This window comes from Vitis riparia, chromosome 14, assembly GCF_004353265.1.
Source record: "Vitis riparia cultivar Riparia Gloire de Montpellier isolate 1030 chromosome 14, EGFV_Vit.rip_1.0, whole genome shotgun sequence".
Classification (NCBI taxonomy): domain Eukaryota; kingdom Viridiplantae; phylum Streptophyta; class Magnoliopsida; order Vitales; family Vitaceae; genus Vitis; species Vitis riparia.
The window spans coordinates 1,582,810-1,609,229 of NC_048444.1; the positions used below are offsets into that span (position 1 = coordinate 1,582,810).

General features: G+C 34.1%; 1 protein-coding gene across 4 annotated transcripts in view; it reads right to left on the reverse strand.

Moving 5' to 3' along the window:
- Positions 1 to 26,420, reverse strand: part of LOC117931301 (inositol hexakisphosphate and diphosphoinositol-pentakisphosphate kinase VIP2-like) — a 30,457-nt gene that overhangs the window by 1,162 nt on the left and 2,875 nt on the right. For 2 of the 4 annotated variants that reach the window (XM_034852243.1, XM_034852244.1), the window contains exons 6-30: positions 25,518 to 25,581; positions 22,695 to 22,848; positions 21,682 to 21,752; positions 20,050 to 20,154; positions 19,204 to 19,296; positions 18,704 to 18,778; positions 14,900 to 14,985; positions 13,010 to 13,216; positions 12,827 to 12,926; positions 12,646 to 12,716; positions 11,177 to 11,258; positions 9,994 to 10,152; positions 9,713 to 9,755; positions 8,419 to 8,501; positions 7,939 to 8,001; positions 7,788 to 7,862; positions 6,788 to 6,910; positions 6,167 to 6,408; positions 5,789 to 5,833; positions 3,391 to 3,457; positions 2,828 to 2,899; positions 1,315 to 1,568; positions 1,173 to 1,230; positions 856 to 1,023; positions 504 to 578 (exon numbers count right to left, since the gene is read on the reverse strand). In XM_034852243.1, coding sequence (XP_034708134.1) covers positions 504 to 578; positions 856 to 1,023; positions 1,173 to 1,230; positions 1,315 to 1,568; positions 2,828 to 2,899; positions 3,391 to 3,457; positions 5,789 to 5,833; positions 6,167 to 6,408; positions 6,788 to 6,910; positions 7,788 to 7,862; positions 7,939 to 8,001; positions 8,419 to 8,501; positions 9,713 to 9,755; positions 9,994 to 10,152; positions 11,177 to 11,258; positions 12,646 to 12,716; positions 12,827 to 12,926; positions 13,010 to 13,216; positions 14,900 to 14,985; positions 18,704 to 18,778; positions 19,204 to 19,296; positions 20,050 to 20,154; positions 21,682 to 21,752; positions 22,695 to 22,848; positions 25,518 to 25,581 — 2,635 coding nt within the window. Of the gene's footprint in view, positions 1 to 11; positions 270 to 503; positions 579 to 855; positions 1,024 to 1,172; positions 1,231 to 1,314; positions 1,569 to 2,827; positions 2,900 to 3,390; positions 3,458 to 5,788; positions 5,834 to 6,166; positions 6,409 to 6,787; positions 6,911 to 7,787; positions 7,863 to 7,938; positions 8,002 to 8,418; positions 8,502 to 9,712; positions 9,756 to 9,993; positions 10,153 to 11,176; positions 11,259 to 12,645; positions 12,717 to 12,826; positions 12,927 to 13,009; positions 13,217 to 14,899; positions 14,986 to 18,703; positions 18,779 to 19,203; positions 19,297 to 20,049; positions 20,155 to 21,681; positions 21,753 to 22,694; positions 22,849 to 25,517; positions 25,582 to 26,420 lie in introns of those variants that run through there. The other 2 variants (XM_034852245.1, XM_034852246.1) reach the window with 2 other exon arrangements.

A 26,420-nucleotide genomic window follows, 5' to 3' on the forward strand; every position in this document is an offset into this window, starting at 1 on the left:
TTAATCAAGTAAAGGTCACTCAAACAAATTAGTACACAGAGATTTATTGCTTTTCCCAGCATCAAAACATAATTGATAGACATAAGTCAGCTTTCATAAATATTATTAGTTTTGAACCCTAGACCAACCACCACTCCACTCCTGGCCACCCTACTCATCTCCATTCCTTCACCACCCAAGCCAACAAGACCCAGGAACAAGAAAAGATATCCATTGGTTATATGTGCTTGGACAGTTTGTATATGAACAACCCCATGCCAAAGAAGTTCCTGATTGATTGCACAATAAAACAGTGTTCAATAAGCAGATTTAAAGAACTAGTACTTCTATAAATTTTTTACAGTAAGTTAAAACTAGAAACCATTGCATGAATCCAGGAGTCGGTGTATGTTATGGGGCATGTTCCAAAAATTTATAATGAATGATGGGATGAACATCATAAGCTTCATCTATTCGGTAAACTTTCAATAACTACTTCTGTGCTTTTAATTGAACATGTTTACCTCTAAGGGGGATAGATCTGCACCACGACTAAAAGTCATCTCTATGCGGAATCTTTTCGGGTCTTCCAGAGCTACCTGCAGTTCAATTTCAAAAACTCAAGGTATTAGCAAAATAACTTTATTTATACATAAATATTAGAAGAAAAAATTACTTTCTAAAGAGTGTATCTAACTGAAACCCATGTTCAAAAGGTACCAAACACTATGAAGAGTTGGTATTAACAGACTGATAATCAGCAGCATAAACATGCTCCTTCCCTACTAATTTTGATTCATCTCCAATCTTTAAAAGCTTCAAAAGTTAAAAAATTTGAAACATGGAACATAGATTGACAACAACAATGATACCAACCTCTGTGTTCTCAAACATCCTCAACACGATATAACTCATGTAGTCAAGCTCCTTAGTTCTATACAATCGCTCCAAAGCATTATCGCAAACAAGGCTATCCTCACCAAGAAGAGAATCATCCAAGTTACAGTAGCGGAGAACATTCATTAGGGAATGGATGTGTGATTCCTGTTATCAGAAAAAAAAAAAAAAAAAGATTCCAACTTAAATTTAATAAAATTACCACATGCAAATAAGGAACCAAAAAATGAACAGAAGAAAAGAAAACCAGTGGTTTTTATTTTCACATATATTCATTAGAATTGTATGAAACTCACTGATGTAAAATAAAGGCGTGTGCGCACATGGCGTTCTGGTGTCTTCACATTTGCATACCTGATTGAAAATAACAAGGAATTCTTAATATAAATAATTGTGGTGTACAGGACTAAGACAAACTTAAGTGGTTCATGTATTCACTTGGGATCCAAACGGTATTGGGGCTCTTTGTCATCATCGTCATCTTGATCCATTGACTTTTCACTTGTGGTACTAGATCTTCTTGTGTCTTCATTCTTATTGTGAGGCTTTGAATGGTAATCTGCATCTTCCTTTCCAGATTTAGCAGACACTGAATCTTGGTCTTGATTACTCTTTAATTCAGCAACACTGATAGCTTCTTCACGAGTGTTCCTCAGATCAATTAAAATTTTACCCAACAAACGACGTGCAATCTGAGTTTAAACAAATATTAATTTGGTAAAAGTAATTAATATGAATATTTAGTTGGTGCTACAAATAGAATTCCAGTTACAAGATTAAGCCAGAGATTGTAAAAGGATTTTAGACATGAAAAAATACATCACATTGTAAAAGGATTTCAAGAAAATTTGTGCTCACATAATTACGAAAACTGGTTAACCATGTTGATGAAATCACAGATAGTTGTCTACCAACAGTAACTGGATGTTGCTTTTAGACATATCATACATTTCTAACTGTTGTACCCACACTTCTTTAGACCTAAATGCACACAGACCCATACATAAACCCATGTTTTGTCCGATAAAGCTTCATATTGCCTTTCAAGATAGTTGCTCCCCTGAAATGACTAAATGGGCTATTGGCTATGTCTATGTCCACTTACCTCTTCCACATGGGAACTAAGATCAATCCCTTTCTTGTGGACTTACAAGCTGCTCTATTTCGATTTTCACCCATACATTTTTATTAGAAACAACATATTCATTGCATTGAATGGTAAATACAAAGAAGGATGAGCAATAGGATTTATTTATGCACCTAAATAATGAATATATTTGTTCAATTCATTGAACTAATTCCCTAGAAAAAAGAAAGAAAAGAACAGAAAAAATGCATGTAATTTTCAGTGAGACTGTCTAATCTACTCATCTACAATGCTGAGAACATGTTTGAAGAACTTATAACTGAGGGAGCACTTTTTTGTATTTTCCCTCTTCTGGACTAAACCTTTTGATGCCCATTTGTATACATCCTGTGTAACTTGGTGTACAGCTCTTTTCATTAATATATATCTTATGATCGCTTACTCAAAAAAAAAAAAAAATTATGAATCATTAACCCGATGACTGGGTCTTTACACCATTGGTTGCCATACAATTATGATCAAGTTAAAAAAAAAAATAATACATGGTTCACTATGGCAATAAGAAATAGCAACTATATGCAAATGTTCCAATTATTAAATTCATGGTTCCTGACAAATAAAACTAAGGAGTCTTGTATTACAATGATTTTTCTCTAGCATTAGTGTAGAGTATGAATTTACAGAAGAAACTTTTTACATTAAGGGCATCCTCTATTAGCAATTGAAAAGACAAGAAAAAGAAAAAGACAATCCATGGATTAACAAAATCTTAATGTTTGCTGTCCCCAAAAAAGGGTTGATTCATAATTTATTATCACATTGCAGAATGTTAAATGAGATGCCATGTTATAAAAAATGGTTTACCTTTGATCCAATCTTCAACTTCTGCTTTGGGTTAATGCCATACTCATTTGGGATGACACCATCTGCAAGTAACTGCAACAACAAAATGGACAACCCTTAGCCTACAAAAATGGGTCACAACCTTTAGCCTACAAAAAGGGTAACTAGATGTAATTTGATGATTGATATGCATTCCTAGGGAAGGTCAATAAATGGGGGGGCTCATTTCCGCTGCAATCTATTTCCTGCAACCCCCATAATTCAGGTTTCTTAATTATATTGTCCACGGTCTTTGATTTGAAATGAAGGATATTTATTATCTTTTATAGTAAGGCACCAAGCAACAAAAGGCAGAATTTAAGGAATGCACAAAAGTAGGTTGCTAAGGAAATGAGTCCCGAAAAGTGCATTGCTATATAGATACAAAGTCTGTATCACTTGATATTATAGCAAAACAAAAACAAAAAAAACAAAAACAAAAACAAAAAAAAAGAAAGAAAAAAAAAACTGTAGAGGAAGAAATGGCATTTATAGAAGGATTTCTTTTCTTTTCTAAATATTGTTGGTGTTGATTCCATTTGTACCTGAGCAACTTTGAAAAGCTCATCCAGACCTTCTAGATTAAGATGTGCATTGTGCAAGAGATCATATCTGTGAATTGGCAGGTCAACAATCAAAAGCACAAGCAATGTTAGCATAGAACATAAAGGACTCATATAAGAGCAAGGAGCTTTTTTGTTAATAGAACACTGTTAATGATTTTTCAATAAGGAAAACCATCAGCTTGATTCTCAATTTCAATACATAATGGAGTGAAGCAACATAAGATAAGTGAAGACAAAAGGACCAAACTGGTTTACACAAAATAAAAATAACAATTAAAAAATTTGCCCTTGTTGTCACACCATATGTACACCCTTTTTATTCAACGTAAAATTGTTAAACCCACATGGATGCTTCATGCATGTACTAGTATGAATATGTATTACTCAAAATGTTTGCCTGTCATCATATGCAAAACTAATCTCCCTCCCCAAGTGTAAAAACCATCTTGATATGTAATTCCTTTAACAATAAGGTCTATGAAGTTCCACTATCAACTTTCAGTGCTCCATCTACAAGGAAAGTCGAGCAATAAATTCCAAAAAATTGGTACAAACTTGCATGATCTAAGAATCAAAAGTTTGTGCATCAAGAAAAATTAAAGGTGAAGAAAAAAAAGGAAATTACGAGTGTGAGTGTTGTTTCAAATTCTCTTACAAGTTGAAATTTGAGTTCCCATCAACAAAATTTAAAGGTTTAGACATTAAGGTTGATCTCAAGGAGTTACTTTGGTTACCATTAGCAACCATAGGTCGGTCAAGCAAGCAGCATGCTAAAATCAATTGATGCAAATATCTCTCTCTCTCTCTCTCTCTCTCTCTCTCTCTATATATATATATATATATATATATATATATATATATACTCAAAGATGGATAACACTACCTCATAGTGTAACCATGAAATGACACTGTGATGTAGGACAACCCTAGAATGGTTGCCTACACTCAAGGGTAGGTGGGCTAGGGTTTTATTTTTAGGGTGTAAGGAGAGGAACAAGGAATAAATTTTATGGTAGAGAAAATTATAAGATAAGAAATAGAGAGAAAGAAAAAACAATGAAGAAAAGATGGAAAACCTTAGAATCTCACTAAGGCCTTCTAGGAGTCTCACTTAGAAGAAAATCAATGGAGTCTCACCATTGAGGGTTGCAACCTTGCAATGAAAGAAAATATAATATTATTCATCAAATTCATCCCTTTGATTTACATTGATTAACCTATTTATAGGCTTCTCTAAGAAATCCAAAGTCTACTAGGACTCTAATAACCTATCATGACTCAAATTCTAATTATATTATAACTCAACTAGCTAATCCTAATTAGACTCCAATAAATGTCAATCCCTATTCAATTCTAATTAATATTAATCCTACTTAAAGTTTATTTAGGTCTTCCCTTTCTTCCTTGAATAAACTTTAAAAGACTTTCCCCCATCACACTGCATCAATGATCAGTCAGTATTTGACCAATATTTGATGTAAAATAACTCCAGTTGCACAGTGTCACACCATATGTAAGGGCAAAGGTCCCTCGAGTTAAAACAAAGTAAGACCAAAATACATCTTTCCAATCTTATGAGTCCAAATGCTTCCCCTTTTCGGTATATGTATATATAACCAAACACAAACGGACACTGACAGACAAGAATATACAGTGAGGCACCCCAAGACACCCTCCATAATCCCTAAATGAAACCCAGCATAAAGCCAACAACCTCATCCCAGAAAGCACCACTCAAGGGGATTCTAGAAAAACCTCTGGTGCAGTAGCCCAATGTGGAACTAAGCTATCCACTATCTGCTTTGTAGATCTAGGGTTCCAAAACAAAGCAGCACCCCACTCTCGTGAGAGGTCAAATGATATTACAAAAACAAGGTTCCAATTCCCTTAGCCTCGTCTTCTTGAAGACAGTCAAGATGAGGATATACTTATCTGACACTCTGTATTGCAAGTATTTGATAAAGACATGCTAGTGCAGATTGTGTTTGTAAGCGAGTATTTACTTATCTGACACTATGTATAGCAAGCATTTGATAAGACATACTTGTGCAGATTATGTTTGTAAGTTTGTTTTCAAGAGACCAGCCATTGAGTCTAATATTTCTGGAAAGGGGAGACCAGCCATTGAGTCTAATATTTCTGGAAAGGGGCAAACTTATGATTATTATAGAGGGAGAGAGAACTAAGGAGCAACAAACTGTGGAAAGCTAGGAAGGAATATCATACCAACATAATAAAGTCAGTACTTGGAAAATCATGTGGTAACAAAAGATATTCCCATAGTTTACTGCTCAGAACCACCATATTAGTATGATTTGAGATGTAATTACTTTCAGATAATTTGCAACCAATGGTAAAATTCAACTATGTGACTTACTTGCAAGAGTCATAAACATCTGGAATTTGTGTTATATCAAATCGACTGCAAGTAAATACAAAATGTCAGTGAAACAGACAAACTCTCAGGACAATTCTAAAATTCCCAACACTAAAATATGGTTTCAGAAATCTTTCCCATTCTGACCACAAAATCAAAACAAATTTCAGAACTTCCATTGATATACTGGAAATTATATCAAAGAGGAAAATTTATAAACATTGAGTGATAGTTAAAAGTTTGAAACAGCCATTTTTTTTTAAATATCAAAACATTGATTATACCTCAGATAAGGGAAAAAAAATTAAAGCAAACAGTAGAGAATCTTGGCTCCTCATACAATCATGCTGATACAAGTAACAAATTATAGATGCTTACTCTTTGCGTTCATTGTATAAGTCTCTCTCAAGTTTTCTCCAGCGAGCAAACATCAAAAGGAATCCCTCACTACCACACGGTAATCCAGCAGCAATACGGTCTACATCAATATTGGTCTTACCAAGTGCCCTTGCTTGGTCATATGGAGGAATCACATCATACGAACTTGTCACTGAAAGATTCTCATCTTCATCCTTAGCTAGTAGTCTTACTTGTTCAGTGACCTTCTTAGTCAATTTTACCTATTCAATAGAAATTAAGAAACCAACAATGAGTATCAGAAAGCAGACCTAATTTAGATTTCCTTAGTGAGTCTTCTTTGAACAAGTCAATAAGTCACCAGCCTGTGTATCACAAAATTTTCTACAAGAGAAATCCTAGGTAAAACAAATGGAGTTTAAGGCTTTGTTTCAATATGATACATATATGAGTTAAAAAGTGGATGATCGATAAGATGGATTTGTTGACCACATCTTATTTGGAGGGTGTGTGAGTGTGGAGGCAGAATATAGTTTCAACTGAAAGGCTTTGTTTCAGTTTATCATAAGCACAATGTATTGTTTCAAAAAAAGAAATGATAACCAATTCAGCATTTAGTGTTTCACTTAAAAATGCAATTACCAATTTTGGTAGAAGTTTTGAAGCATCAGAAGGCAGTCCACCACCATCAGTCATCCAAGGAACATCAGATGATCCATTGGTATGATTCTTTGCACCAGATGTTATAATCTCATTCAACCGAGCCTATACAAAGGAAAACAAATCATCAGCTGGATCAGGAAATACTATCATGGCATCTATAAGTTCTGAAGATGCTGAAAACTGGAAAAGAAATATCATGCATCAGCAAACCATATTAGTCTGTCTTGTTACTTTTTTGTCTCCTGAAATTTCATTAGATATTGGTTCATTAAGTCACCAATTAATTGACCTTCCCAGTATTTCACTGTAAGGACTGAAATTTCATAAAATATAACAATTTGAAATTACTGCACAGTAAGTACCAAAAATGCACTGAATTTACAATTCAAACTTTGAGTGTAATATAGTAAATGCATTGGATTTATGAAATCTTACAATCCACTACCCTGGTATTATGATTCACCCGGGTGATCAGTTTACCCTGCATGTCTTAAGAAGGGCAAGGCCACAAAAGTACTTTTAATTTTACTGCCATAAAAATTTTCATGTTCATAAGTATATTTTAGAAAAAATATATCTTGGTCTTTTAATTCAGGATCTCTAGTATTCTCTCTTCCCAACTACAGTAGCTTCCAAAAGGAGCAAAAATTAAATGAATTCTACTAAGGAAAGGGAAAAAACTAACTGCTTGATTAAGATGATCTTGCTCACATGAAACCAAATTTCCCCCCCATTTTGATAGGCTACTAATAAGAAGCAAAATTGAAAGCAAAAGCAAATACTTTAGTGTTATCACTTGGTTATAAGGTACAACAAATTTGGTTACAATCTTTAAGATTTATGTTTACAGATGCACACTCATCAAATTAAATAATTTTACTTCATGAAGGAAACTTAGGGTGGTCAAATAAGAATTTTGAAATTGGCAATATAAAATGCAAAACCACCATGCAGAAGACGGTGAAGAAAGAAGATAAACCTTAGCTTCTTCCATCTCAATACTGGCATTGTCAAGTCCATCCAACATAGATGAGTCCTTGCTAACAAGGGAAACCTTAAAAATACAATAAAAACAGTTTATAACTTGGCACCAACAGCTGTTAAAACAGATCTTAGGGAAGGCTACAAACCAGGATTGGCGTTAATTGCCCTTCCAAATCAAGAAGGCCTTTAGCAAATGCTGCCGCTGACATCTGCCAACATATATAAAAAATAAATAATGTAATTGATAAATGAAATGGAAGCCAAGGTCAAATGGTTGTAGTCAGTGTTAGCAAAGGCGATTGCCTAGGTTGCCTAGACCACCAGGCAAGGCGGGACAACTAGAAGTAACCTCTTGAAGACCCAGGCTATCGCCTTGTTTTTGCCTTTTGCCTTAGGCTAAAAGGACTCCTATTGCCTTGACATTGCCTTTTGCTTTTGAGAATACTGGTTGTAGTGTGTTTGATTATGTGATAGGAAAATGGTTCTAATATTTGGCAATCCAATCTACAAAAATTGGACCACAAGCAGGAAAAGTGGAAAACAACTATGCCTTCCCACTGGCACACTCCAAAGGCTTGGGGGGCAGATCAAACAACCAAGGATTATCCAGATGACTAAGGCTGTACCTGTACACGACCCTCATCTGAGCTGTAAATTTTTAGATCATGACGATAAGTACTATGAAGGCGAAGCAGGCCAGTGCCTTCACCTGCAATTACATACAATAACAATTTAAAAAAAAAAAATTAAAAATCACCAAGAGAAGCAGAGGAAGACCACAGGTATTAATTAATCCACACAAAAGGATTGGCCCTGCAGACATAAATTTGGTTCATGCAATTTTTCCAATGTCCTAAACCACTAAGTAGCAAGTGGACACTACTTGCAACAGAACTTCCCAGGCAAGGAATGGCATCCATACAGTCATCTTGCAATGGGTTTGAAAGAAAAACATGGAAACCAACGCAAACCTTATCACAAGAAACCCTTAAAACTACAAAATTAACTGATCTATACACATACACCCACATTAGTTTTGTATGAAGACGATAAAGATTGGCTTTCCAAATAAAGGTTGAGACAGCACAATGCCATAAAAAGAGTGCTAACATGTGCTACCATATGTAGGATTGAAGGTCAGCTTGTCTCACACATAACAGAGATGTGGAGTTGTGGGTAGAGAGGGTTCATTCGCTATTGTTGCTCTGAAGCTTAAATTTGATGATTTCTCACTGGGTGGCCCATGTCAGATGACGATTGGCCACCTCATTGGAGATCATGGAGGTGACATCATTTGATGCTTTCCCAAGGTAGCTGGTGTTGGGTTAGCCATCTAAACAAAGTTATTGATTCTTCTAAACGGTTTCAAAATGAAAAGAGAGCTGGATACCTAATGGTGGCAAATGAGCAGAGGGGGGCAAGGAAACACAATCACGGGATGAAGATCTCATTAGAAGTTTGAGCTGTTCATCCACTTGGAAGCCTAAATCAACAAATCAAGAAGCTGATAGGTTGGTCAAAAGAGCATCCATCATCTCTCTGGTCAACTTTGTTGGGGACATGATTACCCCTTTGAGTTTGGTGGTATGCAGAATTCACATTTCAAAATTTAAATGACTATTTCAAGAAGTTTTCGGTTGATCAAGAACCAGTATGGATTCATGTTTTCCAAGCAAAATCACAGAAAACCTATAATCCAGTTTGCTGCCAGCTAGTGATGGCCTAATAATAGTTCATTGATTCTGATAGTCACACCCATCTTTAAAGCTAACTATTCACAGGATAGAAAAACAAACAAACTTTTCAAACAATCAGAAATTCCATAATGGGCCATCATAAATGCAAAGGGAAAAATGAAGGGGAAAAAAAAAAAAAAACCATCAAGCTATTGCAAATGCCAAAGGAAAAAGAAAGTATAACCTGGGTACATATTGTTTCGAAAATATCTACCTAGTTCTTCTGCCTGCAAAGAAAAGTAAGGAATAAAAACAAAATAAATAAATGTTAAATGGTTGAAAGACAAGCAGGGATACCCAACATGTATTATTGACAGGAATATCCATCTATAATTTCGTATATATAAGAACACTTGCATAAATATTGGTGCAATTTCCAAAACTGATATCATCCAAATTCAAGGTTAAAATGCAAATACAAATTAAAATACAGAAAACATCTGGAAGAGTCATTAACATTGGCACCTGCTTTCTGCCAGCATGTGTAAGAACACCACCATATTTAAGAACCATAAGAGCTTCAACAGGCCGTTCTTCTTCACCTTCACCATTACTTTTTGGAACTTTAACCCACTTTAGTGGCTTTAGTTGAACCTTCCGATAAATACCAGAGAAATGTCCCCCCTGGATAGCAAACATTTACGACGTCAAGAAAAAGAGAACAAATCCAGGGCAGCTTAACGATGTGGAAAAGGAATGAGGAGGATCTTTTGAATTTTCACATAAAAATGACCTTAAAAGGTCAACTGTTAGGCTCATTATTAACGGTTATCTATAACAGGATCTTATTAACCTTCAAATGATAAAAAAATCTATCTTTAATAATGAATCCATTTCTATAACAGTTATCCATAGTCCGTTAGATAGTTGGTGATAGGCTTCCCACAATGAATTTCCACACACCAAAAAAACCCATAAAACAGGAATCTTCACTTCTTTAAAACGTGTCTTCAGTTTAATAAGAGTTCTTCAAACCAAGAGGTGTCAAAATACATTATAAATCTTTAATTCAGTAAAATAGAATTCATAGAGAAGTCAGTCATTGGAAGGGATACATGAAAGCAAATCCCTAAGGGCTTTCTAAAGTTTTTTTTTTTTTTCCTTCAGTTGTCCCCCCACCCCCCAAAAATAGCAGTATTTGTATAAGTTTCATTGCTCATTGGCTCATGAGGCATGGTTCAGGTGGCAAAGGACTGGGAGAGGAGATAGATAGGTTTCAGGTCTGGTTCCATGCAACCCAAAATAAAATAAAAAATAAACAAATTCCTACCAAAAAGGAACATGACCCAAATACCATAAGAAAACCACTCTTGTAACAACCAAAAACAATTGCTTTTCTTTGAAAAAAGGATTGAAGTTTACTGAAAGTTCACCAGATTCATCAGGTTGCAGCAAACTCCTACTCAAATTAAAACCATGACCTGTTATAGAACTCGGAGCAATTCACTGGTTGGAAGAAATAAGAATAAGGTCCATACTGAATTCTGTTGTGTATGACTAGTTGTCTACTGGAAAAAAGTGTCACAGGTAGAAATGTGCAAACAATAAACCACTTATCACTATAGATGAAAATAAGAATAGAAAAAAGAAAAAAAAAAGGCATGATTTCAAGAAATCACATAATTTCAAGAGAAACTAAACAAGTGACCTCTTCAAGGACTGCTTTAACTTGACGAAGTTTTTCAGCATGCTCAAGGTCTTCTGCTTCGCTGTCACTTTCTCGACCAGGTCTAAATAACATGAAATTTTGTCATTAGTTCATAATCATTAATGCTATCCTAACATAAGAGTCAATATGCAAATTAAATGTGTTTGCCATTTTCAGTTACTAACATGAACCAAAAGGGCATAAAAAATGGTGTAGGGGCTGTTTTGTATTTCAAAATAAAATAGGACCTGGAAGTGGACCCAAAACTTTTAATGCTCTTAAGTTCATGTTGCTTTTACTTCTGAGCTAATGCATACTATATGATCAACGGGGTGCATGGGCACTCTACATTTGACAGAGCAGCTTTCTGTAATGAAAAAAGAGGGGAAAAAAAATTTGTCCCTAGGCATCAATCAATAGTAATAAGAACAATCTGTCAAAAAAGAAAAATCAAATCAATAGCAATAAGAACAAAGAAAATAATATGATTCCTTCTTCCTTGGCAACCTATGAAAGGAATTTTTTTTAGGCAAGTGGTTTTCTAAGCTAGTTACCTACACAAGTAACCTTCATGGGAAACCAAACTCCATCATGCAACTAAGACCTCAGATCTTCAAATGGCAAGACAACCCATGATTGACAACCATGTAAAACATTCAACACATATTAACCTTTAAAAGGAGAAAAAAATACAGATTTGGGAATGGCAAACAAGAGCCACTATGAAAGAGCATATACTAGTGTAAGAACTTCCACCTGTTACTAAATTTAAAAAGGATAAAAAAAAAAAAGGGTAGCTACAGAATAACTCAAGATACAATGTCTCCGTGTTTTCCACGATTATTCAATGACCATCCACACTACGTACATGTTAAGTATGTGAAAGATATATAATGTATTTTATTGGTGACTTTTCAAGAATTACATGGATGTAGCCTCTGAAGGAGATGAGTGAGGTTTTTCAGTCTACAAGAACTTCTAGAAAATTGTTTTAAAGCAATTTGATGCTGACTTAATATCATTCAAATTATTATTAGTTTTCTTTTGGGGTCGAAATGGGGGGATGTACAAGCATGTTCCAAAACATTATTGAATTGCTACTATTCTAGCTGCTGCATATGTCATGCTAGATACCAAACCACCTCTTAAAGTATTGGCCAAAGTTCCTACTAGAGTGTATGCATGTACCTCCACATACATGGCAAAGCCCAAAGTAGAAGAACACTGGATCCTAAGATGGTGACAATGTACTCTTGGGTTGTTCACCTATGCATGACGGCATCAGTAACAATCATGTATTCAAGCAAGTCAAAATCTGGAAAAGATTTTTCCAATTTTTTTGGGTGGGGGAGGGATTTTTCCATTGGTGGGAAGGGGGTGGAGGTTTGCCTGAAAATGATTTGCATATGATGCAGCACTGACCATGCTTTCACACCTAAACCAACAAATTTTTACATATAGAGTGATACCTTGTGCGTGGTACAAGCATCCGTGTGGCATCCAACAAATCTTGCAACTGGACAGCACTCTTGAGTTTTGTCTGCAAAAGAGATCATCAACAAATGCACCATCTAATAAGCGATTACATAAATAAGAATATTGACAATACAATAAAACAAAATGAGAAAAAGATGAAGGGAAAGTAAGCACCTCAGATCTAGGCCTCCCCCCATTGTATTTTAACATCAAATTCAATAGCTTCTCCTCTGTGACTTTCAACTTCACCTTCTGTTTGGGAGTCCTATCACCACTGCCCAAATAAAACACAACTAAGCTGGGAGAGAAAGGTTACATCTTAATTTAAGTAAAGAAATGGGATGACATAGATCTTACTGACGAATAATAGTAATAACGCATCTTAGCTCCTCAGACTGTCCAAATGTGCCAATGATCCCACTCCCCTGACGTGTTAATCCTTCCGAAGGCTGGAGGGGTTCATTGACCTTCCAAGGTAAAGTTGGTGGAATTGTTGAAGAAAGATGAGGGGCCTTCGCGTCTATAAATATCTTCCTCAACACACAAGCAGCATCATCATAATACCTGTAGTTGGAAAGAGATAACATGTACATTTTTACAACCAACACAAAAAATGATTATTGAAATAGTAAGATGAAAATGGAGTAAAGGATATATGTCAAAAACCATAATATGTGCTATGCATAGGTATTGAAATGCACGTAGATGTATAGAAGTTCTGGATTGTCCATGTGGACACATGCTTTTTCTGGGTAAAAGCATAAAGAGATGATATTAAATAAAAATGCAGTGCTCCATCTACATCCAATCAGTATTTCTGAAATTGAACCAGTTATTTTATTTTTATTTTTTGATAAGCAAGCAAGAAAATATTATAAATAAAAGAGAAGGAAGCTATACACCAAAGTACTCGGGATGTATACAAAGGGTGCCAAAAGGCATTGCCATAAAAGAGAGAGGACCAAAAAACACCACTCCCTCTCTCATCTAAAGCCACCCAATCTACAAAATCAATTGAAGGCATTGAGCCTTCTCCTATGTACAAACTAACCCATGACCGAAGGCTGCACAGAAAAGTGTGTTTAAGTGCTTGAACTGTGTGCTCTGTACGACCTAAGATTATAATGAAACTGAACCAGTATGAAATAGGAAAAAGTCCATTCCCAATTCACTGGTTCAACCAGCTGGCTTGTGATGTAAGAAAAAGAATGAGGACAAAAAATGGAAAAAAAAAAAAAAGGGAGAAAGAATGATACCCTCATAACACTTTTTAAATCTTAAGGATGTCATTAAATAATGAAACAAAGAGCTTATAGAAGGTTAAGATATTTTATAACTGTACAGTTTTGGGAAAAGACCAAGGGCCATTTCACAATTCAGATATTTCAACCGCATGATGCCATCCGGCTCTAAGAACATTGCACCCAACAAATGTGCATGCAACAAGCATGAGCATAAAAAACACAATGCTAGAAAATGACTGATTCACTTCTTATTTCTATGACTCTCATATAACTATGAAGCATTCAAAATTATTGCTAGTATTTCATAAGAACATATGGATCACAATGTTTTTCCCCAAACTCATGTGTAACAATTTCTTTTTATAAAGTTTAATTGTCTAATAAGATTAAAAACTTCCTTACATTCTAAAATTTTGATAATAATTTGATGAACTTGCATTTTGGCTAACAAATCAGAATAAGTTTTCTATTCCCTTCTAAAATATGCTATGTTGCTTGAGAACACAAATAATTTTATTTTTACTTTTTAGATTGAAAAAAGATCCTTCCCCTCTATTTACTGTAATAAAGATACCCCCACATTGCAGGGTTGGCCCTTTTTTCGCTTACCTCTTTTAGGCACAGAGCAAGAGAAATGGGGTTTGTCAGCAAGGACTTAAAACTTTATTAGAAAAATTAAGAATTTCAGAGGATAACAAATTTGCAGGTACAAGGAGCCATATTTTTTAGAATACAAAAGCAAACATTTCTTCTTCTTCTTCTTTTTTCTTTTTCTTTTTTGACAGGCATAAATCTATCATATTAACAGCACCTAACAAAAAGTCCACTTAAGTATTCATGGTGTATCCAAAGGCACCCAAAGGCCATAATCAAGGGGGAATACACAAAAAGCTACTCCTACCCACTACAATGCAAAAGCAAACCATATGCAGCAAAGTGAATGCAAATGAATAAATACAGTAACAGGGGTATTTAAAATGGAGAAACAAAGAACAAATATTACTTGTGGGAGTTCTTCACAAAACTCCATCCATTCACATCACAGACATATGAGCGTCCCTCACAACGCAAGAGATCAAACCCACAAACCTGCAAGCAATATGGAAAATATAAATAGAACAAAGACATAATATTTAACAACAACTCATCTCAATAAAGAAAGAATTTACAAATATATGTATGGTTGCGTTTGTGTTAATTTTTTTTTTTTTTTGATAACCGTGGATGTCCAGGCCAGCTTACACGCACCTCGACTAATCCCACGGGGCCCTGAAGTTAACGACCGGGTAACCTCCAATGGCCCTGAGGGGACTCGAACCGATGACCATTGGAAAGCAAACCTAAGGCCGGACCAACTGAGCTACCCTCAGGGTTGCGTTTGTGTTAATGATCACACCCCTACCTTATTTTAATAGGGAAACCCAATTGATAAAGAAAGAACATATGTATAATATATAAACATGTGTTAGTCATTACCCCTAGACCTTTCTTTATAGGCAAAGAGCTTTTATTAAAAAAAACACCTAAAAAGGAGGTCAAAAGCTAAGTGCATATGAAATATACAATGGTAACTATCACCCCAGGACCTTTTATTAACAATTTAGAGAGCTAGATTATACGTTCAATCATCTCATGTAAACTCATTAGTCTGCCATAATAAATAAATATATTAATTCCAATTATAGATATTATTAAATAATGATAAGTTAATTCAAAATTCAATATACTAGTATATTTTTTTCACATATGAACACCACTTTCGTACTTTGTTATTTTGTGTTGTTATAATTTTTGTATTTATATTACAATTTTGGTCAGTACTTTGTGAGTGTGCATATGCATGTTTTCAGTGATGTTAACTAACAAAATCATGACATTTATTCAAAAACAATTAGCTGTAACCAAGGATGAAAATGTCGGGATATATCGCCGATATATTGTGTATCAAGAGGGGTCGACACGATATTTCGTGGAGAAAAATCGGAGGGGAGATATTTCCGCAAAAATCACCAAAATATCGGCGATATATTGGCTCAGGGAGATATATCGGCGATTTTTTGAAAAAATCGCCTCTAGTGGCAATATATCGCCGATTTTTTGGCGATATTTCCCCTCCTTCATGCAACGTGATCTGATGGCCCAGATCATGCCCGTGTTGATCCGACGGTTTAGATGTGATTCCAATGGTAATATGGCAATCCAACAGCCAGATTGCTCCCAATTTTTTATCCAACGGCCAAAATTGATTTTCAACGGTAAATTAATGTTCCAACGGCTATTTTGGCCCAAATTTCTTTTATAAATAGCCCAAATTTCATCTATTTCATCCATTTTTGTTTTCATTCTTCATTTGCTCTCTCATTACTCCAATTTTTATTAAGGTTGCTCAATTATTTAATCATTTTATAGTATATTTGTTTTAAATTGTAATTAATTCTGTTTGCAATTGTAATTAATTCATGTATTTTCAATTAATTAGTATGTTTGCAATATGGATGATTTAATGCTATTTTTACATTCAATTGTAATTAATTTTCATATTTTTATTGAATTAACTTAGGTTAATTTGATTATTTAATTATAAATTGATATGTTTATTTTAGATGATTATTTGTGATTTATTTTCACATTTAGAATTAAATTAAACTAGTTAACTTAGCTAAATTATTTAATTAATTTAATTAATATGCTAAATTATTTAATTAATTTAATTAACATGAACTAGTATATTTTGAATATGAAATATGTTTATTTAATGAATTTAATGTCTACAAATTATTGATATTTAATGAAATGAAGTATTTTATGTGACTTTATAATGAGAACAATTACAAAATTAACATTTCTTATAGATCGACATGATATAATTACATCTAATATCGCAAATTATATTATATGTATATCAAAATTTTCAATAAAACAACTTTAAAATGTCCATTATACTTATAATTATATTATTATGAGGTTTTCCTTGCATTTCCACGAGTTTTTAACAATTTTAAGCCTACCGATATTTTTTTCCAAAATATCCGCTGATATATCTCCGATATATCCGTAAAATTGAAGTACCGATATATCCGTGATTACCGATATTTTCATCCTTGGCTGTCACCTAGTGGTAGGACTGGATCTCTTGCAAGGTTTTTGGTTTGGTACATTTCTTCTCAAACATGATGGAACATATCTAAAGGAGGCAATGCATCTCCTTTATCTGGAAACAGTTTGCAGCCCACGTATATATGCAAGATACTATAAAACCAGATGGTTCACCAAGGCAAACTGTTGCTCCAGTTCATAATACGAGTTGAACTAGATAAGGGTAGGGATGGCAACCGGGTGGGTTCGGGACGGGTCGCTCCCATCCCAACCCCGCCCCGTTTATTTGAAACAATTCCCATCCCCGTCCCATTTAAAAAATTAAACGGGGCGGTGCGGGTGGGTATGATAAATTTCCATTCCCATACCTGCCCTGTTTAACTTTTTTTTTTAATTTTAATATTTTTTTTTAAATTACTTTAAAATTTTTTAATTATATTAAAATAAATATATTTTATAAATAATTAAATTATTATATTTTTTTATAACTTATTTTATTAAAAATATTTTATTATTATCTATATATTAAAATAATAAAATAAAAATTAAATTAATTTAATTTTAAATTTTAAATTAAATTTAATTAAAAATATAATTTTATATATAATCGGGGCGGGGCGGGTACCCGAAAAGACCCACCCCATTGCCATCTCTAGATAAGGGGCTGGCCACCTGCTTGTGGTCCTAGTGACCAAACAGGTCTGGTAATGATAACAAACACACATGTACGCAGGTGAAAACATATGGAGAGAAGATGCATCAACTCACACCTAGTATAAGGCGTTGATCTTACAGCACTTAATAAATTCACATGGCCCCTGATTTGACAAGTACACCAGTGGATTATGCACCCTCCTAATGCAAATCATGCATGCTAACTCTTGTAGTGATTGGATATTGAAATCCATCCAGGCCATCACATTGTCTTTCATAAATATATTTTTCCCTCTCGCAGAGCACTATGGATCAAAATTGGAAGAGCTGCCAATGTTTGATCAACTTTGAATTTGGCATGCATGACAGTAATGGGAGGAGTGTGTAATGTGGGCTAGGTGAAACATGAACTATGGCAAAAACTATTAAGCGGTATAAGAATGGCAATCTTCCATCACCAGTTATTTGGGTGAAACATGAACTATGGCAAAAACTTATTGCATGGTATAAGAATGGCAATTCTTCCATCACCAGTAATTTGATCTCACAAACACACATTCCTGGTCAGACTGAGGCATGTTCCTTAGAAGTTTTGGCACCTTTATGATAAATGCAGAAAGACATTGAGTGGTCTTGTCAAAGAAAATAAAGAGACACTAGGCTGACGACACCACATAACCCACTCAAACAAAGTCTACAAAAAATAAAAATAATAATAATCCAGAGTGTATGAAATAAGGAGTACAAGGCAACAGTAACTCAATTTGCATGATCTCAGTAAAATTCATTAGCAAATGCTGACAAATGGATAAAGCTTTGCTCATCCTGAGTATGAAAAGTCAGTGGTCTTCTAATGATAATTTTATGCTCATCATCATGGCATAGGCAAACAAAGTATGCAGTAAAAAAAGCAAGAAAAATGGAGACTAAAACAAAATCAAGTCCACTCATAAAGATGAAAAAATAATAAGACTAGTAACAGCAATAAGTAACAAATTAGTGGTTACAACTTACAACAATGCACATATTTTGTTATTATGGGATTCAGGTTACTTACCGCTTGCCTAAAGGCAAGGCAAACATCCCTTGCCATTTGCTTCTCAGTAGGAGTCAGCAATACAGGATACCTTACCTGTCAAACAAAGTAAAAGATTTCAAACATGTATTAAAGGCCATTCTTTCAATCCCCATGAAAAATGAGGACTAAGCTGGAACTACTATCCATTCCCCTATTTCATTCCTAGCCATAAATTGCTCTATCATTGTCCAGGAAAATGTTTACCAAGAAAATACCTAATCTCACCAACTAATTGTACATTTACCTTATTATTTCTCTCTATGGAACAGTAAATCATACTTCGCCCAATTTAAAGTTTATCTAAACATGATTCGTGGCCATTTTGCTAAAGATTAAAAGCCACCAAGGTATATCATGATTGTAAGGTTAGGCCAAATGTTCTTTCTGGCTGTTCAGTAGATGTAACCACCTCCATCATCCAGGCAAGAAGATGTAGAAGCTTGGTTTTGTAAAGTACATATGAAATACATATTACTCACTTCTTTCCCATCGGGGTTTCTCATAACAACGCCATCGACAACAGGAGACTTCCTTGCCTCAGCATGTGCATATTCAGGGCCAACTGTATACACCTATTATAAATTGACAAGAAGCTTGATCAACTGATGATAAAACCAAAAGTGAAAAATGAAAATGATGGAAAAGGCAAAAGACTACCATAGGCATTACATAGAATTTCCAAGTCAATTGTAAATATCAGAAACATGAACAATAAATATACAACAATGGCAGAACCAATCATTAACTTGAGACGATTGAGAGTGAGCAAGAAGTCCATAAACTTTTGCCATATGGACATGCCAAGAATCAGATATGTGGCGTATACAGGATGGCCTAGTTCTACATGTCCTAAACTTAATCATGCACTATAAACTCAATTCCCAATCATGTTTCTGAAACACTATAGACATCCAGAAGAATCCAGTCAATAAGAGGAAATGATACCCCTAAAGCAGGATGATTTGAAAAGAAAACAAGATATATCATTGATAGAAAAGAAAGAATTAAAAGTTACTCCATGCATAAAACTCATGCAGTTAAGTAATTAAAAGTTCTGTTGCCTCATAACGATAAAATAAACTTCCAATTCACAACTTGTTTCCATCCTTTAAAATAATTGTAAAAAGTTACTCCACCTTTTGGCATATATATATATATATATTCCTTAAGGCCCATGAAGGGTTTTTGCTTTTTGGATTGTAGTACATAAATTTCTTGGCAAAGAATCTCAACAGAGCAAACTGTGCAGCTAGCTCATCCATTAATATGATCAAAACGAGCACAGATTTTATTCACCAAGAAATATAATCAATAAACTAGACAACCTTGACATCTGTTCCTCCAGTTGGCATAAATTCCTCATATATATAAGAGCCTTCACGCCTCACTCTTCTAACCTCTGGATGGAACTCACTTGAGCGGTTACCAACCTGAAACAATAATAAAAATTATATGTGTGTATGCACATGGAAGAAGTATAAGATGTATGGACAAACATTTACAATGAAAATAGAAGCTAAAAATCTAGTGAGTTATTACATATGAATAAAAGTATTACTCTAGTAATATTTTTATGCTGTAAATAAGTAAACGTGTTTTAATAATAAACAAATGTAAAAGAGGAGGCTTATCTTTAATAGCAATTGAAATCTAAAGTTTAATTTGAGAATAATCTTGATATGTATGCTATTGTCAGCCCCATATATTCCTTCTATTTAAAAATTAGAAAAAAAAAAAAAAGAAGGAGAAAGAAAAAGGTTTTAAAAAAAAAAACTTAGTTTTACCCTTTTTTTTTTCTTTTTCTGCGTGGCAGTGCCTGTGACCATTAAAAGCAATGAAAAGAGAGAATCCAGAAGATATAACATCAGAGTGTGGTTCCCTCTAAGGCTTGATTTAGTTTTCAAGATTATGGGTTTTGAAGGTTGTTTGTGGTATCTCTCACCATTATTTCAGATCTGGACGTAGCAAGTGTCTAAATAATTTGGTTTCTCCAACATGGTGGTTTGAAAGTTTCTGCATGGTGAAGAATTATTTAGTTGTAGAAGCATGATGAGGTACCACTTTCATTTTCTCCTGCAATTGTAATTGTTCAAGTTCCAGAAGCTTTGAGAAAACTTTGTGATTCATTATTTCTAATATAGTGGACTACAGATTAGATTTGTTGTGTGGGCTTTCCCTCTTTATTGGAGGGTTTTCCACTTAAACATTGATGTTTTGTATTTGATTGTCTTTAAGAGCAATTCACATGCTACCTCTTAGCTTTTTGATGAATATTTGTGTGCTTTGGCTTTAAAGATTGCAATTCAGGTATCTGGTATTTTCTTTAATTCATACACAGACTTTTGTTTTGACCCAAAAAAAATCTACAACAATTTGAATTTGAATTTCTATTAAAAATATTTTGTAAAAGAAACAAGAAAACTCTACAGCTCTCCTGAAAGAAGAGAACTAGAGTATGGCACCGACTACAGTAATCAGTTATGCATGAAAACATGGTATGCAATGTGGGGTATTAACCGTTAATCAGCTATTTTAGTTACAAATAAAATAAGAGTATTTAGGGATGGAAGAAAAGAAGGGATCCGGGCACGGGCACCATATTGTATAAACAGAATACAATATATAAATATATGCATCTTGCCACATCAGAAGCAATAAAGTATTAGGACCCACAGTGTGATGGGTCCAAATCACCATCCATAACTAGCTGAACTCAACTAACCTCAAATCCAGCATGGACTAAAATGAGTTAGATTTGAGTCACATTTCAAAAGGTGACTAGCCTGAAAACAATCCTATGGTAGTTTTATGTTTTGTATCCTTTGAGAATACCCCTTTTCAAAGATAATTGAACTACATCTGAAGTATATCCCACATTACATAGGAAGAAGTAAAGCTGCACATAACATGCAAGTCCATAGAAAAACCAAACAAAAGAAGCACACAAACAATCTCACCTTCCTAAACAATTCCTTCATACCCCCACCTGCTGAGCTAGGGTAATATATCATTATACTATGATCATCCCCTTCACCAAACCATAAAAGGAGAGTTGTTATTATACATGCAAATTAACAAATTAATATCTGCACATGGATACAAATGGCACAAGTAGTAAATAGTATATAATTTTATGGTTGCAAAAATGGAATTGCTCTAGTTTATATTCAAGGAAATATTTAATTAACCCATAAAGTTTCATTCAAGTTAGCAATTGAGCAAATTAACACCTTTTCGGATAAAAGACAGCATGGCTGCATTAATAACAATGCATATACATGAGAAAACACTTTCAATAAGTGAATTTACAGAAGTTTGCATGTTTGCTTAGGACCATTGTTATATTTGCTAAGGACCATTGGTCCTTTTTTTTCTTTTTTTGATAGGTGAACTTCTGTCCCCATTGGGACCTGAACCTAGAACTTCCCATACACCTTCCCCAACCTTTTACCACTTGAGCCTAGCCTCAAGGGCACTAAGGACCATTGGTATCACCAACAGTATCCTCAATATTCATACAATTTGCAACAAAGTTAGACAAATTTTTTTTAGGGAATTCACCCAACATGATATTATTTAAAAATAAAAAGGATTCTGAATTGAATACTTGAAACAGGTGACCATACCACATTTTTTCCAAAGGAAGCCAGATTTTGATTGAAAATTATTAGGTCCAAAATAAGGTTCACCTTGGTATTAACTCACAAGGAATTTTTAGTAACCACTAATCTTGCCCAAGCAAGCCTACTTCAAGTAACTTATTTAGTCATTTTATCCCATGAACAATGTAAGTTGTGTCCACTTGATTAATGATAATCTAGTCAAGCCTAGAAAACTCTATGCGTATTTCTCTGGGACAAGTCAATGCATTGAGCAAAAATAAGGTTTATAACATATCAAAATTTTTGCCCAAATAACTAGGAAAAACATCATAAAACAGCTTATTGGCATAAATAAAGAATGAACTCACCATCAACAGGCTTCTCCACAAATGGCTTCCAGAAACGGTTTCCATGAACCTCAACAAAATCTTCTTCCTCAACAAAATAATCCAGCTCTTGACATGGTACTTCCCTATTGACAAGGGCGTATCTTGGAATGGGAATACCATACATTTCGAGACACTTGACTCCAAAAAAAAAGGGTTAGTCTTTAATATTCAATTGCTAGAATGAAAAAAAAAAATCACACAAGATTAACACAATAAAATTTAAAAAATAATCAAGTTCATGCATTATGACCATAATGCGTATCAAATCTTCAAGAAATATATTATAGCTCTCTTTCAGGTCATTCCTTTCTATATTGCTTACAAGGAGTTCTCTTATCATGGCCAAGAAGTTGGCTAGGATCCCTCCCTTGCTGAATCAAAAATGGAGAGGTAGGATAGTTCCTAGATAGACATTACTATTGTTCACAAGTTTAGCAAACTAGTCCAACCCAGAAAAAAGCTTCACCACAAATTCTACCTCAGATCATGGATGAAAATCTCAGAAAACTCAGATGAATTTTTGCCAAAATTTCTAGTTGCAGGGGCTACTGATATGATTTCAACAGCCCTTATTAATTGTCAAAAAGTTGGCAATATATAACGATTTTTTGCTGAAAATCACCTAAATATTGGCTGGAGGCTTTCCATAATGTGAAATGGCATTTTATTGCAATAAATTGGCGATTTGCTGATTTTATTGGTTACTTTTACTGAAAAATCAACCAAAGCCAAAATTGTAATAAAATCTCACTAGAAACTTGAACAATGTTCTCAATTGGGGAACAAAAATAAGCTCAACACTATGCCAAGCTTTCACTTATTTATTAGATTGCCTCACATTATACACTTGCCTATCAAAAAAAAAAATATATGGAATAACAACATTGTTTACCTCCTCCAAAACCAATTCAGAGAATCAAATTTTATAAGTAAATTTTTTGTACCACGTAATCAATTATCTCTACTAAAATTCCATCAAGTTGTGTGTTGTGGATGTAAAAATCACCTTGATAATCTATGTAGCTAAGTTGTAAAGAATAAATTTGTAAATAAAATTATAGACATTTTTTAAAACTACTACACAGAAAAATAAAAAAATTACAAAGCACAGATCATTGTAATGTCCTCAAGTACATTCAAATAGTGGTATTAAATATAAGATAATGTATTTTCAAGCATTTAAATTTAATAAAACACTATATTAAATATTTACTTTGAAAAATCATATTCGTTATCAGCATACATTCTTTTATTGATCAATGCCATTAATTTTATTATACATATATTAATTTTAAAAAAAAATAGTTTAATATGTGTGTCATTAATTGCTTTATTACTTGTCAAATTTTTACCCAAAATTCACATATTCTTTTGGTCAATTTGCCTTACTTTTTTATTTTACCAAAATTTCCATCAATATTGATATTTCTGTAAAATCCAACTACTGATATTTCTTTCGACATCAATATTTTCATCCTTGTCTCATATCTATACTTTCCCCCCTACCTCCTAAAACTTTCTTTTTCATACCATTAGAGATTAAAACTAAAATTCACATAGGAAAAAAACAGGTTCTAAACTTATATAAAGGAAGTATGTGAAGTGAGTAAAACAACATAAGTGAAACAAGATACAACTAAGGCCCTAATTCTGCATAATCCCCAATTCCTACCCATGCAAAAGCATGCTCTAGGTATGAAACATTCTCAACCCCTAAAGAATGTCTAAATCACTCAAAAAAGAAATTTAAAGAAAGATCTGTTGAATGTCTAATTAGAGAACTCTTAAGTCTGCAAACATCTCGTAGGTTTCACTCACTGCAAATGTGCATGAGCGCAAAGGAGTCATCCTCCACAAATTGGTGCCTCTCTTCTCAGAAACTACCATGCCAACTACGTAACAAATCATTGACCTTACATAGGAGCAACCAAACAATAAAAGTAAAGAGAATAAATAGAGCAACAAATTGCAAGCCTTCCATAGTTAGTGAGAATGTGATGTGTTAACTCTTCCTTCTGCACGCAAGCTACACCAAATAACCAGGAGGCCAATCCCTCTTCATTAGTAGATCAATGGTCAAATCTTTTCCATCGCCTCCGAAACAAAGACTCTAACCTTTAAAGGAGCCTTCAAAGCCAAACTTTTTGCAAGGTTTCAGAACCATCTGAAGATAGTGACTTACAAAAAGACAAAATAAATAACAGCACCAATCCCACCACCTCTCCCCCACCAACCTTTAAGGAGGCTTCAAACCCCATACTTCTTTTGCAAGGTTTCAGAACCATTTGAAGATAATGACTTGCAAAAAGACAAAGGAGATATACACCAACCCCTCACCACCACCACAAACCGTCAGCCCACCCCCCACAAACACACACACACACCAAGACTATACATTAAAAGAAACAATTCTACCATTTCTAGCTCCCTATCATAAGAATTCCTCCTACCACCTTTATCAACAACTAATAAGTCCATAACCAACGGCAACACTAAAAAATTTCTGGAATTGGGCATTTTAGAAACTGTGAACAGGACAAATTAACCTGATATACACTGGAAAATAAAATGAACAAGTTGCAATTGATTCTTTATCACAGGTTTAATGTCAAAAAAATTTTGCAGTACTAAAACAAATTGCAATTAAGATCAAGAGTTTCTTAATGAGCTAAATCCAGAGAAAGCTAGCATTGATGATAAGTCAAAAGATGTCCACACACACAAACAAAAACAAACCAAAAAAAAAAAAAAAAACTACGGACCTGAAGCCTGATTACAGAAAGGAAGGATAAGAATGCATACCTCATATACTTTCCTTCGATCATGAAGAAGGTGTTGCTGTTCCAATTCATTGACAAGAAAAGGCCTGAATGGAAAAAAAGGATAAATGGAAATAGGCCTAAGCAACTTTTTCATCCATATAACTGCAAAGGATGGATTAAACAGCCCTACAATCTTCTAAGTTACATGGTAAAATAATAATAATAAATAAATAAATAAAATAAAAAATCAAAGATAAAAAACATTCCAAGATTACAAGTAACGCATTAGATCAAACAAATTAAAGACAGCAGCAAAATAAGGATGACAGCCCTCCAAGATCTTAAATCATGAAGTAAATCAAACAAATTAAAAATAAAGAGGACTTTTTCAATAAATAATAAGTAACAACATTGAATAAAATTTGGTTTGAAGAATAGCTCATCCCTCATACCCTATTTATCCTTTTTATATTAATGAATTGGTTGTTCCTATTTAAAAAATAATCAAATAAGAACATATTTTGGAAAGAAGAACAAAACCATATAAACCAAGCTCCTTTATGGGCAAAAAGCAAAGTCAGTGCCTTGCAAGTGTAATAAGAAATGCATAAATAAAATACATAAAAGTGTACTCAAGGATAAATACACTAGAACAAAAGTCTGTTTGGAAACTTGAAATATTTTCAAGGATAAATAAACATGATATCCTATCGACCAATGCTACCCTAGAGAAAACACCTAACCTAATGTAATTTCAGCACAGAAGTTGAACTTAGATCGAGCGCTTCGGGCTATGGATTATGTTAGTCCTGCTATAAGTAGAATGGCACTCTTTATGTTGTCTTCTGATTCAACCCAACCACCCAATGCCCTACTCCAATCATCACCCAAAACAAAAGCATGGCATAAAAAGAATATCCAAGAATGTAGGGACAGTTTCTGA